This window comes from Gambusia affinis, linkage group LG04 (genome assembly GCF_019740435.1).
Source record: "Gambusia affinis linkage group LG04, SWU_Gaff_1.0, whole genome shotgun sequence".
Classification (NCBI taxonomy): Eukaryota; Metazoa; Chordata; class Actinopteri; order Cyprinodontiformes; family Poeciliidae; genus Gambusia; species Gambusia affinis.
The window spans coordinates 17,519,844-17,537,729 of record NC_057871.1 but is presented as its reverse complement, the minus strand read 5'-3'; the positions used below and the strand labels follow the sequence as shown (position 1 = coordinate 17,537,729).

At 40.6% G+C, this 17,886-nt stretch overlaps 3 protein-coding genes across 13 annotated transcripts in view; all 3 read right to left on the bottom strand.

Annotated features, from left to right (window-relative positions):
- Nucleotides 1–268: 268 nt before the first annotated feature.
- timm10 (translocase of inner mitochondrial membrane 10 homolog (yeast)) lies at nucleotides 269–4,503 on the bottom strand. Its single transcript, XM_044115132.1, has 2 exons — nucleotides 4,220–4,503; nucleotides 269–1,874 (listed from the first exon to the last, which is right to left on the bottom strand). The coding sequence occupies exons 1-2, from the start codon at nucleotides 4,288–4,290 to the stop codon at nucleotides 1,679–1,681; spliced, it is 267 nt and encodes an 88-aa protein (XP_043971067.1). The 5' UTR covers nucleotides 4,291–4,503; the 3' UTR covers nucleotides 269–1,678.
- Nucleotides 4,504–4,546: 43 nt separating this feature from the next.
- LOC122830073 lies at nucleotides 4,547–11,328 on the bottom strand. Its single transcript, XM_044115129.1, has 7 exons — nucleotides 11,281–11,328; nucleotides 10,953–11,067; nucleotides 9,931–10,874; nucleotides 9,458–9,547; nucleotides 8,292–8,781; nucleotides 5,856–7,520; nucleotides 4,547–5,084 (listed from the first exon to the last, which is right to left on the bottom strand). Exons 2-7 carry the CDS (start codon nucleotides 11,053–11,055, stop codon nucleotides 4,894–4,896), a joined length of 3,483 nt encoding a protein of 1,160 aa, XP_043971064.1. The 5' UTR covers nucleotides 11,056–11,067; nucleotides 11,281–11,328; the 3' UTR covers nucleotides 4,547–4,893.
- Nucleotides 11,329–14,520: 3,192 nt separating this feature from the next.
- Nucleotides 14,521–17,886, bottom strand: part of ctnnd1 (catenin (cadherin-associated protein), delta 1) — a 32,475-nt gene continuing 29,109 nt past the window's right edge. For 7 of the 11 annotated variants that reach the window (XM_044115117.1, XM_044115119.1, XM_044115127.1 and 4 more), the window contains 2 exons: nucleotides 17,734–17,788; nucleotides 14,521–16,447 (listed from right to left, as the gene is read on the bottom strand). In XM_044115117.1, the coding sequence (XP_043971052.1) occupies nucleotides 16,389–16,447; nucleotides 17,734–17,788 (114 nt within the window). In that variant the 3' untranslated portion in view covers nucleotides 14,521–16,388. Of the gene's footprint in view, nucleotides 16,448–17,693; nucleotides 17,789–17,886 lie in introns of all 11 variants that reach the window. The other 4 variants (XM_044115122.1, XM_044115125.1, XM_044115121.1 and 1 more) reach the window with 3 other exon arrangements.

Below are 17,886 nucleotides of genomic sequence, written 5' to 3'. Positions count from 1 at the left end.
AGAACATACAAGTTTTTGACAGCTGGGGCTGTGTATTGTGGAATAAATGGATTTTGTTCACAAATGGTTTAACTGACTGGAACAAATTTGGACAACAAGAAGATCTTTGGGATTGACTTTACACGCGATCAACAGGTACAACGTTAGCGCGTCATAACTAAGCAGCAAAGGATCAACACTTAACTAGTGCGGTATTAAACTGGCTAGTATAATTGACAAATGATGTTTTTAATCTCGACTTATTGGGACGCATCAAGCATGGGACAGATTCATTTGCTCAGAAGATAAACACCGTTTTATTGAGCGTGATTAACAACAGACCATCAGCGTGGTTTGCACATTAACAAATTTTAACTGACAAATCACTGTGGTCCACTAAGAGCCAAACAAAGTCAACACAAGCACAAGAGTAAAGTCCATTTTATCTGGAAGAACCATACAGCAACAGCTGGACATATAAAAAAATCACGAGTACATATTGCATAGTGTATTGGTTAAAAACAATTAATCTCAACCAACACAGCCACTGTTTTCTAAATTAGTTGTACACTCAGTATAGCTTTAACTATACAGATCCTGTAGGCAGAGCCGAGCCTACAGTATTTGGGGCCCTGAGCAGATCACACCCACCAAACAAAACCCTGATATCTCTTTTAGTCGGCCTCAGTTTGATAGTGTGATGATTTCCTGCTAAAATGAATGGATGCTATCACAGATTGAGTTCCTTGAGCCTAGAATTAATCATTTTCTATTAATTACTAAAGAAATAGTAAATACATTTTGTAGGCAGGTTTAGTTCACACTTATTTATTCTGTTGTCATATCTGGTGTGTGGTTAATACAGTTTAAAGTCAGGACGTAGGGGCCCAAGGGCTCCTGAGAAATTATGAAAAAAATGTATTATTTGTAATTAAATGTAAATAAAAAAAATTTAATAAAAAACATCCAGCTCAAAAGTAAGCAAAACATATTAAGTTAGTGGCATTAAATCATGACTGTTAACCCTCATTTGTTAGTTCTTTAAATCACATCTTACCTTACATTCAATATTTCTTTCAATTTAATATTCAGAAATTTGGGAACCAAATACAAAAGTAAGCTCATTCTTAAATATTTTTCCAAATCTGAAATGTTCAGTTTTATATATACAAGCCCTGTTGGCACCCCTGCTGGTCTGGAGGTTTTAGGCAGCAGCTAAAGTTACTGATATCTATGTCTGCGACCTTATGAGTTTACATATTTTTTGAAACACAGAAAAAAAATAAAGTGAAAGGCTGACCGAGTTCATTTCATAATCAGTAACAGCTCCAGAATGGTTCTGGGCCAGAGACAGCTGGAAATTAGCCATAAATCTGAACGTAAAATGTAAGCATGTGTCCTTCTTCCCAGAATACCTGCAGTTCTCTGCAGGTGAGACCTTCAGGCAAATCTGAAGAAGAAACCAAATCCAGAAAGGCTTGTGGAGAACCACTTCCCTCCATTACTTCTTCAGTGTTGCCGTTTGCGTCATCCTCTGATGCAAAAGAGGAGGAATCTCATCTTAATGGACCCTCAAAACCTTTAACTTAACATTTTTGATTTACCCACCCTCTTATTAAGACATGAGTCTGTTAGATCCCACAAATCCCAGTCCAAACTCTTGTATTTCTCTACATAGAGGCTGTTTTCTTCAAAGTCTCTATCCGCTCCCCACCGCCGCTTTCCTCATCATCTCCTCATCCTGCACGGAGAGCTCTGTGAGTTTACGTCCCAGTCTCTCGTGAAGGTCCAGGTATTTGGCCACGCAGCGGTCCAGGCACACCGACTCGCCCTTCGTCAGCTCCGCTTCCTTGTAGTGTGGCGGGACGCACTTCCTGTGGCAGGCGTTTGTCATCCTGAGAAAAGGAAAAGTCACATTGTTGAGTTAATACAGACAAAAAGTCAGTCATCCCAAAAAATATTTAATTTATGGTCAAAATCTGTTGTCTGGTAAACCTCAACAGCACCACCTGCTGGGTTTTAATTTAAATTTATTAAAATTAAAAATTGTCAGCAGGACAATAAATTTCCATAAAATTTCACAAAACATTATGGCAGACGAGTATAATGGCTGATGAATGGCTTGGATCAAAAAGTCCAATTTCAAATTAAAAACATAACATTTCACAAAACACCTTCTCCAGATACTTTGCTTTAAACATTCACTAATAAATCAAAACCTTTGTAAAAAGTGCTGCACATGGTGGAAACAGGATGATGCACTGAGAAACTCAAAATGGATCATAAAACAAAGACAAAGTTGAAAACTATCAGCTATGCGAGAAGTATTATTTCAAAGAACCCAACAACTGAAAACAAGCAGCATGAGTCAACCAGAGATGACAGGAATGAATCCACGCACCCCTGTTGTGAATCAATTCAGCTAAAATAAAAAAACAAACCTACATGACTCAGACAACTTCCGGAGAGACCTCCCTTCTTTCATTCATACTGGCCTGATTTTCACACAATCATTCAATTTGAAGAGTTTCTGTTCTCATTACACACCTGCTGCACACTTGATGTCAGCAGGATGATTTCCACTGTGCTGCCCTGCTTCAGACTGAGCACATCACAGGAGATCTGGAATCATGAGTGGGTCCAGATAAAATGGAAAAATCTTGTAGATCAGGGCACAAGTTTGGTACATGTTTTCAAAACATTTTTCACTCTACAACCTTGCACCACATTGGGAATATGACATCAGTCAACACAGAAAGTCACTCTATGCTTACTGAGCTGCACTTCCAGTGTTGGATGGGAGGATGAGGGAAGTTGATGCAACTGTTTCTTCATTCACATGTTGCATTAATTACAGACTGTGTGCACTATTGTCCCCACCGTTTGTTCCCTCAAAACTCACAAATCTGTTGTTTGATTCCTCATTTCCAAAACATTTAGGTGATAAATACTTGGGTTTCCATCACTGAGTCAAATGAAAGCATCGTCTGAAATAAAACTTTTCAGTTGCACTGTTTTTGTACAACAGTTAAATCCATTCAGCAGGTTATTCCCCCACTCAGAGCGATCATCTTGTGCTTTTTCTTCTTTGTTTTTTCAGCATCAATAATATCTTCCAGATAATCCATGTTCATCATGAAAACAGCCTTTAATTTACCGTAAAACCTGCCTCCAGTTAGTTTTAATATAACTCCCCATCTGGACGTGGATTAGCTTTAGATTTGTCTCAAGAAATCTGTTGATCTGACATCAGATTAGGAGACATTGAAGGGCTAAGTCAGAACTAGGGTTTAGGCCCAGTATGTGAACCTGGCCCAGTATAATTTATCGATCAGATCCAGTGCTCTTCCTTATGTACAAAGGACATGATTTCCATTTTGTGTGCACCAGTGTTCAGCCTCTTTCCCCTGATGCACTGAAGAAAAATATTCCCACGGCATTTATTTTTCTTTTAAAAAACGCATAACAATTTGATCCTCCAGAAATTACAACTTGAACTGGTGTGGCTTTATAGACAGTTATAAAAATAATTTGTTTTCTGTTATGATTTTTTATTTTATTTTATTGAAATATTGTAATTTAACACATTATTGTTTTTATATTTTATTATCTAATAGAAAACTCACCTTCAGACCAGAGCAGGATTTCAAAAAGAATGCAACACTGATAATTTCTGCTCTGCCTATATATAAATCGTGACCTTATGACCGAGGGGTGAGAAGAAAAGTCATAAAATGTTACTGCTGAAGTTCATTGTCCTTCTGGAAGAAGAGCTTAGATCAGACGAACCAAAACTGAACTTTTGAATCCTACATGCAAAAAAACTCAAAATGCACATCACCCTGAACACGCCATTCTCACACTGAAACATGGTTGTGGCAGCACCATGCTACGGGGACTGGGAAATTGTACATAATTAATGATATTCAGATGATGATGAATGGACCCTTAACATACAGGCGGAGCTACAGTGGGATGGATCAAAGGATCTGCCAGTTACATGAAGTGTAACGTGACAAATGTCCAGGGGTGAACATACTTTAGTTACGGATTGCACATTAGAAGATATAAAATGTATGACTTTAGAAGTTGTAGGTTGAAAACAATCCTGATCAGAATATATTCTAGATCAACCAAAAACACTTGAGTGATCGACATTCACCTTATTTATTTATGTGTGTGTGTGTGTGTATGTGCGTAAAACTCGGCAACGATTTCGGTTTGTTAGCAGAGGATTTACCGGTTGTACATGTCAGCCATCATCTCCACCTCCAGCTCCGCCGCCAGCTGCTGCGCCTTCATGGGATCCATGTCTCTGTCTCCGTGCTGCTCAGCCCCGGCCTCTGACCGAAACCCGCGCCGCTCCTCTGACCCTCTGCTGCGGACACAAATCCCAGCCGCTGCTTCTCCTCTAACCTTCAAAATCTGCAGCTAAAACACGTGTGGAGCGTTTCCTCTGTGCCTTCCGCTTGCAAGACAACGTAAAACCAGGGCTTCCAAAACAGTGCGCCCCCTAGAGGCATTTCTCTATACGCCGAGGAAGTGAAGTCAAAAGCCAAACATGAAAAAACAACGTTTTAATTAACATAACATTATATTTTACACATAGGAATGTTTTCAACTTAATAGCTTCTATTTTTTTTCTCAGAAATTAGTCAAATTTATTTGAAAAATATAAACAACAGTGAGAACCTTCCTCCTGCTTGTTAATACAAAAATGTAAACACCTGCCACTCGAACTGTACATTTCTAACTAAATCTGGTGGAAAACTAAATTTTGATTCAATAAAAATAAGCATCTTCCAGATAGAAACGAATGAACTCCAAAAATTATATAAAAATATGTAACTATTAAAAGTGCTGAACAAACATGGTAAAAAAACAAAAAAACAAAAAACAAAACATAACTAAGCATTATTCTCCTTCATCTCCTATCACATCTATTTCAATAACATCCTCGTCCTCCTCCTCTTCATCTGGAATGACGACCACCCTTTCTTCTAACTCTCTGGTTGAAAATTTGTCAGGAGAGTAAAGTATGACGTCCACCTCTTCGTCCTCCTCTTTCCCATTGCAGCCGGACAAAGTGCTGCCGCCATCTGCACCTGGTGACACAAATAGTGCTCGGTATTTTCTAATGGCTTTCTTTTTGGCGACATCACTCTTCACACGCAGCAGAAGTCAGGCAAAACAGAGCACACTGAAAATGTCAGAGAGTGTGTGAAAAGTTTGTTCCTGCATTGACAAACCGAGATGAGTTTTTGTTTCAAAAAACAAAAACTCAATCTTAACAATATGTCCATTGTTAAGACTAGTTATGTAACATTCAGGGCATTTGACATCCGTTTAGGAGACCGCACTTTGTCACACCGATATTTTTCACCTTTTCACAAATGTTCAACAACAGCAAATGTGTTAAAACCTGATAAGCTCTGTGGATGGAAGGAGTGTCTGAAAACAAGAAAAGAGCCTCTTTATCATTTCTAATGCGATCTGACTGAGCTTCAGCTGTTTTGCAAAAGAACAGGAAACATCTCAGACCTAAGAAAGATGGCAGAGACAGACCTGAAAACAGGCGACTTCCAATGTACACCACGTTTTTCAGATCATCGCTTCGAAAATAAAATGAAAACCGCGTATCATTTATCACTAAACATATATGTGTCGCTTTATTTCCTGTACCACATTCCATTTACGTTGGAGTTTGTGGTTGTAGCACGAGGAAATGCTGAGAAGTTCAAGAGGTGGAACAGCTTTTCAGCTTCTTAAATAATTACATTTCAGTCTTTCAGTGGCAACACACAGACTGACAGTCAGTGAGGTTTTAAAAGTTAAGTCAAATCAAAAACACTGATGAAAATCAAACCTCTTCATACCTTCAACAAGACTTGTAGCAGACCGTTTCTTCTCTTCCAGGACGTCGCAGGAAGAGGCCGGTTTGTCCCCCTCGTCTGAACCGCAGCTCTTCCTGGCCTCTGAGTTGCCCATCACATCCTGAAGACTCGTTTTGCACGCAGCTGCCGATGTGTTGGGAAGCTGGTTGTGATTTTCATCAACTGTAGCATCAAAAAGCACCCGGCGGTGAGTCTCTGAGACGCCACTCTTGTCTATTTCTGCCTGCTTTTCTAATTCTCCAACATCCGCAGGTTTGTTTCTGCCTTGGACTTCAGTCCCTTTCCTTGTTTTGGAGTGTTTGCGTTTAATCAGTTTTTGGAACTCCTTCAGAGTCACCATCCACGACTGCTTCTGTGGTTCACCACTTTTCATGTTGTCAGTTTTGTTTTTTCCAGAGCTCTCATCACTAGCGGTCCTCTCCAGCTGCCTCGACTCTCCCTCGCCTGCACTGCTCATCGGCTTTCCACATTTTATGTCTACCACTGGCGATTCCTTCTCCGATATTTCCTCGACGGCCTCAATCTGACCCTTGATCTCAACGATGGCGCCGGCATCTTCTGGAAAATTCTCAAGTTTTATTTTAGGCGGTCTCCCACGTCTCCTCTTGGTCACGCCTGGATCTTGTTTGTGCACCATGACGGGCCGGCGGATCACCGGGATTAAAACGCAGCACTTATCTGAGACGGCGTTGCTCGTGCCGCGCTCAGACTGCTTAACGAAGCCCCTGGTTCTGATCCGCGGCTGTTTGGTGCAGAGCGTACCGGGTGCTCTGGATTTCTCGCTGCCGGTGGCTGATGATGCTGACGGGGGTTTGTTTAAGGAGCTGATGCCAATTTCTCTCTGGTTCATCAGAACGTTGTTACATGACAAACTCACAGAACAAACTGTCGTTGCTGCATTTCTGACTTCTGGGTCCAGGGATGAAACTTTCGCCAACTCTCTCCAAGAATCCGGTCGCCGCCTTCTTTTCCTCTTGGGCGGTGCCGTGTCTTCTGCAGCATCGTGTTTGTTTTTCTTCCTCTTCATGGTGTTGGTTTTTCTCTCTCGTATGGGTTTTATTTCTCTCTGTCTCACACTCGTCGCAGGGCCTGCCCGTCCTTCGTTCTTCAGCGTGAGCTTCCTGAAGCTTTGCGACTGCTGTGAGCTGCTGCCCGTTACCAGCAGCTCAGTTTTACCCGCTGTGATGGCGTTGAGCGGAAATGTCAGCATGCAGGCGTTCTTTGTGAGCCAGGGCAGACTTTGAACATCGTTTTCCATCCGGCCCGAGACGCTGGTGTCGGGCTGCTGGTGACCTGCAGAGGGCACTAACGGGGAGAGACATGGTGGCAGCCTCAAGTCCTCCATGGTTGGCAGGGAAAACGCATCGGCTGACTGCGTGTCGCTCTCATGCGAGAGAGACAAAAACTCGATGTTTTGGTCTTCCTGGCAGAATGGCTGCTGCAGCATCAAGTCGTGAAGTTTCTGCCCGCTGGAGAAATACGAAACGGGATACGGGGAGCTCTCTCCTCCGGTCCAGCTCAGCCCGTCCATCGGTCCAAAGGATCTAAACTCTGAGTGCTGTGGTTGCTCTGTCTGCAGAGCAGTGTGTGCAGCTGAGGGGTTTGTGTAGCCAGGTTGGTTCTGAGCTCCAAAACAGTAATGGAGCCCTGGACAACCAGACCATCAGGGGTTAAAGGTCAACAGGAAAGAGAGAGAGGACAGTCCGTTAAGTACAGGTTTCGGTTTGAAAGTAAAAATCCTTCCTGGATCATTTTTAGACACCAAATGTTCTGATTAGGGATGCAACTAACGATTATTTTGGCAATCAAGTATTCTGATGTTTAAACGATTAATTGGATAAAACAACTGGCTCATACAGCAGATTTTTCATCAAACCATTGAAGACTTTCAATGTAATATTAAAAATAGAGTAAATGATGCAACTAAACAACTAACCCCACTCCTTTTGGAAATAAGAGAAATGCATTACCTACAATGTAATAACAGCCTTTCTTTAGTGATCACTTGATCGTTTGTAGCAAAGGACACATATGCAGCTAGAAATATCATTGTGGCATCAACATATGTGAAAACCTCAATCCTTTCTGCTCGACTTAACATCCATAGAGTAGGGCTCGGACATGGATTTTATCTGACTTTGTATGCAGAATTTGAACCAGGTGACGCTAAAACTACCACATGAGGAGTTCTGGGTAGAACATTTATAAAAAAATTTTTTTTACAGTTTTGACTAAATTACTGCTCTGAGTATCTGCTGTTCTTTCAGCAAAATGACTTTTTTATAGTCTGTATACGCCAGTTAACAATAAATCAATTACTAAATTAGTAAACGATTACTTGAATGATCAATAAATCACAATTAATCACTTCAGCTCTGGTTTTGTCACATTAATAAAGCAGTGTTAAACAATACCCACCTGTGTCCGTGTCTGAGTGGCTCCCCTGCCTCCCCAGGTCTTGGTAGAAAACACACTCCTCTGCGCAGACGTCGGAGAGCGGCGCAGTGGGCCCCGCCCCGCTCTCTGCACCAGGGACCTGGCAGAAGTTTGGCACGTCGTCGTGGTTCACATGTGTCTTCCTGCAGCTCCTGCCCAGGTCCGGTAGCATGCTCATGCTCATTATGATGTTCTCCAGCAGCTTGTCTATCTTCTCATCGGATTCCTCCGTGGGACCCTGAAGCGGCGTGCGACCCTCGGACTCCAGCTCGCTGCTGCGGCTCAGAGAGAGCCAGCCGCTGGAGCGCGCCTCCGAGTCCGAGCTGGTGTTGGCTTGTTTCAGAGGCTGGGGGGAGGAGGCGTAGGCAGGCTGGACCTTCAGGGTCTCTGGCTTCTGGACCGGATGGACAGAGTGAGCAGGGGTGTGGACAACTTTAGGAGCAGATTGAGGGGGTTTCTGGTTGGAGCAACTCTACGGAAACAGACACGAGTCGGATTTTAGGAACACGTTTTTGTTTTTTCTGTTGTTTTTTTTTTGTTTAAATCTAATAATTTTCAATGTGAATCTTCACTGGGGGAAATCTATTGCTCTGTATTAACTATAAGGAATATTTTCACGGATTGACTTTTATTTAGTCTATTTTTTTATACAGGTCGGCCCCATTAAGACTCACAAAAATTGAATGTGTCCTGTTTTATCTGACATATGCTAACAAAATCCGTCATACTGTCAGTCAAACACAGTGGCGGTAGAGTGATGGACTATTACGCTACTTTTCGCAATAGATGAAATTATGAGTTCTGCTCTCTACCAGGAAACTCTGAAACTGAGAAATCTCAGGTCAGGAACTCATAATCTTATATTCAGGAACACCTGGGTGACCTAAAGCAGACCAGACGGTCCAACTATGAATGGATAAAAAAAAAAAAACTCAAAACAGGTTTTGGAGCAGCGTAGTCAAAACTCTGAACTCGAACTGATGGGAATCCTGCTGGGTGAAGGACCTTTAACATCCTGTTCATGTTGGAAAACCTTCCCAACTAGATTGAATGCAAAAAAAAACAACAACAAAAAAACTCGAGAGTGGGTCAAAATTCATCCATTGTGGCATAGAACAGATTAAATTCTGAACATGCTGTGTATCTACCGGATTCGGGTTGGTAGGAAAAAATGCTGTTTCATCCACATCTTCCACGATCTCCCACTCTTCTCCTTTAGTCCTCCTCCTCAGTTTCACCTGAGCCAAAGATTATTGAAATAATGTAATAAAACCACAGCTCTGTTCTTCCTATTCAAGCTCCTGTGGGTTCATTGCTTTGAGCATTACAATTTGCAGCCATGAAACAAACACATCAAACAAACTTTAGTCTCTTCTGCCTCTATTTCACCAGGTTACCTCCGGAATTTTCCACTATATATTTTCGTAAAGTGGGGAAAGGATTCGCCAGCATACAGAGACATACAGGAAGTATTACTCCAGGATGCAAAACATCTATTAAAATTTGCTTTAATTTGTAGATTTTAATGCACTTCCAAATGTTTCCAGATTATGAGACATTTTTGAAGTTTCCCCTGATTATCGTTCAGTGTCATCATCTGAGTGCAGTGTGCAGGTCCTACCTTGACAGAAATCTGTGCAGAGTCCATCATCTGCTCTACCTCTTTCATCCTGTCCAGGTTCTTTCCGCTTCTTCTAAAATTTGAGTTGCTCTTCTCCTTCTCTTCTCCCCGTATCGTTTCCCTGCAGACTCCTCTTGGCTGAGCACAACTCCCTCCATCCAGAGTCGCGTTTCCATCTTCCTGTCCTGAACTCTCTCGCTCCACCAACTGTCTGGAAATGTTCTTTTCATGAGATGCTGGTGAACCGGCATCGTCGTTGGCGACCGGTAGCACCGTCCCTCTGTACCTGGATGAAGCTGAGAAGGATGAGGAGTGTGTTAAGTAGTCAGAGGACTGTCCAGCTGTAGACTCTGGCTCGCTGTGGACGGTTAGGTAAGGAGAGAGCAAAAACTTGGGGAGGTTTTGAGGTAGCGGCGAGGCAGAAAATGCTGTTTCTACAGTTGGAGGCGGCATTTGATCAGAAAGAGGACCAGGACTGGCCACAGATATCAGAGTACTGTTTACAGTTTGTGTCCCAACAGATAAAAAGCTTTTCCTTTGAACAAGACAATCATTCTCCATCTTTCCACTTATCTCACTCTCAACCTGTGCATCCTGCATTTCCATCCCTTTGCGCGGCTCTGTGCCTTCTCCGGTGTGACACCTCTGCCCTCGTTCCAGCAGCTCTGCGCCTTTCCTCTCCCCATCTCTGCATCCCAACACGAGGTCAGAGATTCCAAACTTGTGGGCAGCGGCCAGAACGTCGTTCTGCTCCTTGCTGCTTTTGACTTCCAGCCGCCCGGAGTACAGGAGTCCGACGAGCTTCAGTAAGGTGTGGGCCGTCACCTCCTGCAGGTGGAGCAGGCGCTTCTGCCCCAACGGAGGGGAGGGAGAGTCCGACAACCTCTGGCTCAGGTAAGGGCTGAGGGCGGCGAGGACACAGCTGTGGGTTGGGATGGCGATACCTTGGTGGAGACAAGTTGGGAGAGTTACTAACAAGGATTTCTTTAGTTTTTGGGATACACCGTCATGGTTTTCCTCACCTTCAGTTTGCAGGAGGGTATCACAGAACTGGGCAAGGTTTTGTTGCGTCTGCAGCTGTTCAAGAAGCTGCATTTCATAGCCGGGCCACCAGAACCTCTGCATGTTCACAAGATCCTGGGAGCAAAAAGCACCAATAAAGAGGAGCAATTCAAAAAATACATATTTCAGATCAACAAACTACTTTTAATGTTAGACTAAGACTACCAGACTCAGCATAAAATGCAATAATGTTTATCTTCAAGGCAAAAAGCTCTACAATCAAAGCTAGCCCTGTGAGGAAATACCACTGTCTCTTGGTTACATCATTAATCACCTGTGATTAATCACATTTTTTGGGGCTACGTTCAATGAGTCACACCAAGGGCTGGTTACTGCCAGATCTGCGGAACAAATAAATATGATTATCAAACTTATACACATGAAATCAGATCAAATAGAAACAAGAACCTTAAACACGACCTGTCTGACAACATGAGGTCGGCGAAAAGCAGGGCTGGATGATGTGGCTGAAAACTTATCATGATTGAAGCATATGATATCAGTTGATATCGGTAATTGTCTATATTATTAACTATTGATTAGATTTTGTTTTAAATATCTGAAATAGTGGCGTGACCTTTTCTGTTTTATCTACAGTTTTTACTCCACACTTTTAGGTTTATTTTTAACCTGAAACTGCTGCTGTTGACAGGGGGATTTGACACTGCTTGTTACCCAGCAGGCTGTTGCTAGGTGACCAAAGAGTGAGTTAGTTGATTCCACTCACCTTGGTTGGCTCACAGTGAGAGGTTGAGCGGTTAAAGCTTTTCTTCTGCCTACGCCTCCCAGAATGCTGTGCGATTCTTGATTGGAGTTCAGTGAATATTCTGTATATTGAATACTCTATCAGATGTACTATGTGTTGATACTGATCACATGTTTATTGTGGTATGTTGTATTGATTTATTGTCCAGCCCTAAGCGAAAAGCTCTTGAAACGCAAAGATACGTCTTGGTCTAAAAAGTTATTGACATCCATCTGTCTGAAAGGGTTTACAAAGCAACTTCTATGGCTTCGGGACTCGAGGGAATTCCCTCGGTGATGATGGAACAGGAGCAGCCGGCCAACCAAAGTTACTCCAAAAGGGTTTAAACAGCTCATTCAGGAGCAGCAAAGCACTGCAGCCTATACTTGCCACGGTTAACCAAGCAGTAAAGTAGAGGTTTGGATCCATGAGAAAGTTTCAAGGCCTAAATCACTGCTGAGCAGAGAGAGTACAATGGTCCATCTCACATCTATACTGTTATGACCTGAGCATCAAACATGGTGACGGCAGTGTGATGGTCTAGGGTTGCTTTGCTGCTTATGGATAACTTTCAATTTCAGAACAAACAAACAAAAAAAAAAGTAAAATAATAATTTAAATTGGATTATATCATATACATCGCATATTCTGTAAAACACACGGTGTAGGATGGGCAAAGTTTTAAAAAATAATCTAGTTCCAGTTAAATTTAGCGGAAACCCCCTTGGTGCGTGCTACATCGGATGCTAACTTCAGCAAAATCCAATTGTTAGGGACGGGTCTAAATTTTGTAGTCTGCAGTCTAATTTGGAAATCTATAGTACACTCTTTTTTAAAAACCAGACTGAACATTTCGGATTTCTGATTCTTAAAAGTTTTCGATTTCTTAAGGGTCTGAAAGCAGAACACGTGGAGTAAGGTCCGTCTTTTCCCGTGCTGGAATAAAGGTCTACGGCAGGGGTCCCCAAAGTGGGTCCTCGAGGGCCGGCCTCCTGTATGTTTTAATTCTCTCCCTGGTTTAACGCACCTGGATCAAATGATGGCTCGTTAGAAGGCCTAAGAAGAACATTGACATGTTGAGAAGCTTGTTGGTGCCACCAGGGAGAGAACTAAAACATGAAGGATGCCGGGTCTCGAGGACCGACTTTGGGAACTGATTTAAAAAAAATAAAAACAGTAAGGCTGACTGTTAGCTCTTGTAATTAGGCAGATCAGGAAATCTAAAACAGATCAACAAAAACTTTTTCTAACAACGATTAGCCCGACTGAACAAACCCTGAACTTGTTGATGTTAGCTATGTTACATTGGTAAATCCGCTAGCTGCGGGTTAGCTTAAAAATACTCACCTTTACTTTTTCTATAGCACAAGCATTTGTCTAACGAGCGACTAATCTTCTTTTCACATAAAACTTACGTTAAACTGAACATTACAAAGAATCGATAAATGTTCAGCAGTTTTCTCTCTCTCACTCGCTGTTTGCTGTTTAATCTGAAGAGGAGTCACCGTTTTTGCGCGGCCTAATGCCACCTTGTGGCCGCTCTGTCGAACTACAGAAGGGAACAAACGAGGAAACCTGTTCTGTTAAGACATAATAGAAATTTTGTCAATTTAAGTTAGTAGTTCTTTGGAGCTAAAATATGTTTACTTGTTTAAGTATTTAAAAATAAATATTACTGCATATGACACTATATATCAAATAACAATAACATGAATAATGTAGCAATTATAAAGGTCTGTCTCAATACAATATTTGATTTAATTTTTCAAGTATTATGAACGCAAATCCAACCCCATGTCAATATTTGACCAGTTGAACAAAGCTACCCTGCTACCATATTCCACCCTCTTACATTAATTGACTGAGGTGCTCAAGTTAACAAAGACCATAAGGCACCTTGACAGAAAAAAAGTCAGGATATAATCAGTAGTCACTGTAATGTTCAGAAATAGGTTTAGAATCACATGCTTTCCTCGCATCATAAAGTTTTAATTATGACTGATCCATGTTTTCAGTTTAGAGAACTTTGTGTGCCTCAATGACTCACATAGGTCAGTTAAGCTTGGTGAACCAAACTCATTCCTCTGACAATAGGCAGGCACTCTACTGACCAAGAGTTATAAAAATAGTAACCAGAGTCCACGGAAATTTTATAAAACCTGAAGAACTGCTAATCAAAATAAATTTTAAAGAAAGTACAGTGCTCTGATCTATGACATAAAGCTGAACAGAAAGTAGTATCTATGAACAACTCAAATGAAAGAGACATTTGTTGATGTGCGCTGCAGAAGGGAGCAGGTTAGTGAAAAAGAACCACAAATTTAGGTTTGTGGTTGTTGATTTTGAACTCCACCCGCACTTAAATTTAAACTTACACTTTGGTTATAGCTTTATTTTATATAAGTGAGTAATTAAAGATAAATTCTTATTTACAATTACAATGTATCTGAAGAAGTTTTTTGTTGTTTTTTTCTACCATGATACCAGACCAACAATCACCACAACTACTTCTGAATAGGATATGCTGATTAGGCCTCTGCCAGCAGCTCAGTTCAAATACTTCATAAAAAAAAAAAAAAAAAAGCTCACCTTGTCTTGGTGGGTAACAAATAATGAATGAGCAGTAACCCACCAGTATATGATTCCCCTTCATCGGATTTATGTTGTACAAAATATCACTGGTTGATTTATCCACATAAAAAGTACATTTGATTTCTTATACTTGCACATTATTTCTGTTTCATTGCAAAAAAACAAAATCACAACGATGGACAAGGCAGAAATCTAGCTTTCTTTTTTATTAAAAACATTATTGCTAGTTACATAATTCAATCATAAATGAGAATGTGCAACTTTTAAGAGCCAAGGCAAAGAGATTAAGGTGTAATCCACAATCAGAATGTTCTGCGTAGGAAGTTAGTTTTAATCCAGCTATGTTTGTTTGCATTTAATTAAGACGTAAAATGGAGATCTTTTTAAATCAAAACATAAAAACTGATTGCATATGCATTCACCCAGCACACCCGAAACAATGAACTCCCAAATCAATATAAAAGGAAAATACATAAAACCATTAAAATTAACAAATATTCTCTTGAATATATATAGTTTAGATGTGCTTTTATTCTTTTCACCATTTTCACTAGTAGTAAATTGTGTTCTGTGCCTCCTTACAGATTTTCGAACATGATCCTTTGCTGTTCTCCAACATTATTAAGTTTATGGTCGAAGGCAAATTGTCTGTTTAGGAAAAAAGAAAATTTTTCACCTGGAATGGAAAAGTAAAAAAAACAAAAAAAAAAAACTAAACAAAACAACCCAAACACATTTTCCCCCCTATAGTGCTTCTTTTAACAATCCAGACAATATCTACATCTCACTCGGCACTAACAAATGCGGACTAAAACTCAACACAGATTCGCCTTCCAAACGGTGTTCTGAAGCAGTGAATTAAACAGAAATCGGAAATTTCATGCCATACAAAGAGGATTATTTTAAGCATTAGTTCACTTATTCCTTCCAGAACAGGCTTTAAAAAAACAACAACAACAAAAAACCACTGTATTCCCAACATATAAGCTGCAGCGATAGGAGAAAGTGAAAAACGTTTGCCTTTTCAGGCTCTGTTGGATACATCCAATATGTGAGGCACTCCAGTTAGCTCACTGTTAGCAACAGTTCTCTTGCACATTCATAAAGACCAGCAGATCCAGTTTGATGGATGGTTCGGCATCTCCCAAGACTTTCCAGGATTATTAAACTATTTGGAAGAAGACTCACTTTTAAATACAGACTCTTCTGTCTGTTCCAACAAGCCAGAGGAAAAATATTGTCATTTACTTCTCTGTACTGACGCATATGGATTACAGACACTTGCACTGATTTATATTTATGGATATTCACCAAAGTCATAGGCCCCAAAGAGATCAGCGATGCAAACTTTGAAACACAGGCGGCACGTCAAATAAAGCAAAAGACATCTGTCAGTGCAGCTACTGAAAGAAAAAGAAAAAAAAAGATTTTTAACTCTGCCTCAACATTTTGGCACAGGTACAGAGCATGTATACAAGTAGCAGTTCAGAGCAAAGCAAGTAGAGGATCAACCACTACGGCAACAAGAGGCAGAAGCTTTAAACAGATCTAATAAGACAGAAACAATTATTCTCAGAGAAAATTTGTAGTGTTTAACCAGCAACAATCAGGGCAAAAAAAAAAAAAAACAACAAAACATTCCCTTGATTTTGTCAAAATAGTGTCATCATCATGATTGTAAAACTTCCCCGCAAAGTGTTCCAGTTTGATCATTTCCATTAAAAAGTGGCAAATCAGGCCTTTTAATGTCTTTCTGGTAGGTCGTACTGTAGTGCTGTTCACGGAGATGAAGAATCATAAGCCACAAACTCAAACTTAGTGGTTATTGAATCACGGAGCACAGAGTGGTTATAGAGTCATGATCCGTTGTCCACAGGCAGCACTTTAGATCCACTTCACTTCCTGTGGTTTCATTCATTCGTCCGCTGCAATAGAGGAATGTAACAGAGAGAGAAGAAGAAGGAGAGAAGAAGAAGAAGAAGCTGCGACAGAAAGGAGTGAGTGTACAATGTTGGAGTTAAATCCTGGTGGTAGTGTAGTGGTCGCCCCCATTGTCAGTTCAGCAGGGGCAGTAAGTTGGAGGAGGCTGTCGTCTTGCGATGCACACAATCAGTTCTTCTGGAAAACAACAGAAAATCAGAGTGTTGGGAGCCGACTGTGTGAAGCGAGTGATCAAAGGTGCTCATGCTTCAAATTCAAGCTCAGAAAAATAATAATACAAGATTCACGAGGAGTAGCTGTGGGAAGCAATGTCATCACATTTTAAGACAAAAACTGTGAGGGGGGAAAAAAATAAAAAAAATAAAAAGAAAAACATCAAGATAAGAAAAATAACCGTTTCCACCAGCAGAGGGGGCAAAACAACGGTTTAAATACAGTACAATGAGAGCTCAATGAAAACAATGAAAGCTTTTGCAGTGCCTTGCAAAAGTCCTGGAATATTTTACATGTTACAGCCACAAACCTCATGGTGTTTATTTTGAGATTTTATGCAGCAGACAACACAAATTAGAACATAAATTCTAAAGTGGAAATAAAAAGAACGGGACACATGTTTCTCAGCTGTTTAATCACTAATAAAAATCAAATAAAGTGCGCCAGGCATTTGCATTTAGCAACCTTTTTACTCTACAACCCCTAAATAAAACCCAGCCACACACTACTTCCAGAAGCTTCCTTAACCCCGCACAAAAATAATCATCCCAGTGCTTGATGGTGCCAACACTTTTATTATTATTATTAGTTTTTCAAGCATTGAGTTTTTTAAACTTAGTGCACTGTTTGTTTTTTTACTGTATACTGATGAAAGTTCTAAACTAAACTAAATCTGGTTCATAAACCTTAGGTCAACTTTGAAACCCAGCAGTAAAATAATTATGAAAAAAGAGAGAATTATTAATCAATTGAATATGTCTCAATTCCTGATAAAAGAAAAAGGTTTCCATTTATATTTAGGTAAAAGTAAAAAGCCATTTATTTCCCAGGAAATCCTATTTTTATCTTTGGTTACTGAAGCAAAACTTTTCCAGATTTGGCAAAAGCTAAAATTGATTTCAAAATTTTTTCCAGACTTTTCCAGGTAGATTTTCTTACCTCCACTATTGATCTGTAGTTGCGTCATGCTTTTTTTTATTTCCCCCATCCAAACGTTATAAATTTAATTTATTTTCCTACGAACTACCACGTGTTGATCAGATCAAAATCCCAGTGAAATACATAGAAGTTTCTGACTGTAACATGACAAAAAGTCAATATCTAGGGGTATACATTGTTTTTTTGGGTTTTTTTTGCAAGGTACTTTTACACACTTCTACAATATTAGGCCATGCGGTGAGTTGAGCAGGGAAGCTGGTGGGACACATACCATGCGCTGACATGCAGTGTGACAGTGGATGTAACCTAACCATCGTAAGAATCCAACAGAGGCAAGGAAGCCTGCCTCTCCCCATACATCCCTCCCTGAGAGAAGAGACAAAATATAAAGAGATAGAGAGTGTGATAGTTTATGAAAAGACAGAAAGAGAAGCCCAGAGGTGGGACAACACAAAGAGAATGGT

Excerpts from the sequence above, each read along its gene's own strand:
- timm10 (XM_044115132.1), bottom strand. The coding sequence starts at position 4,290 with ATGGATCCCATGAAGGCGCAGCAGCTGGCGGCGGAGCTGGAGGTGGAG. Across the intron at positions 1,875-4,219 it reads ATGGCTGACATGTACAACCG|GATGACAAACGCCTGCCACA; the intron begins GTAAATCCTCTG and ends TCCTTTTCTCAG.
- LOC122830073 (XM_044115129.1), bottom strand. The coding sequence starts at position 11,055 with ATGCAGAGGTTCTGGTGGCCCGGCTATGAAATGCAGCTTCTTGAACAG. Across the intron at positions 9,548-9,930 it reads CTGCACAGATTTCTGTCAAG|GTGAAACTGAGGAGGAGGAC; the intron begins GTAGGACCTGCA and ends TCTTTGGCTCAG. Across the intron at positions 7,521-8,291 it reads CCACTCAGACACGGACACAG|GGCTCCATTACTGTTTTGGA; the intron begins GTGGGTATTGTT and ends CTGGTTGTCCAG.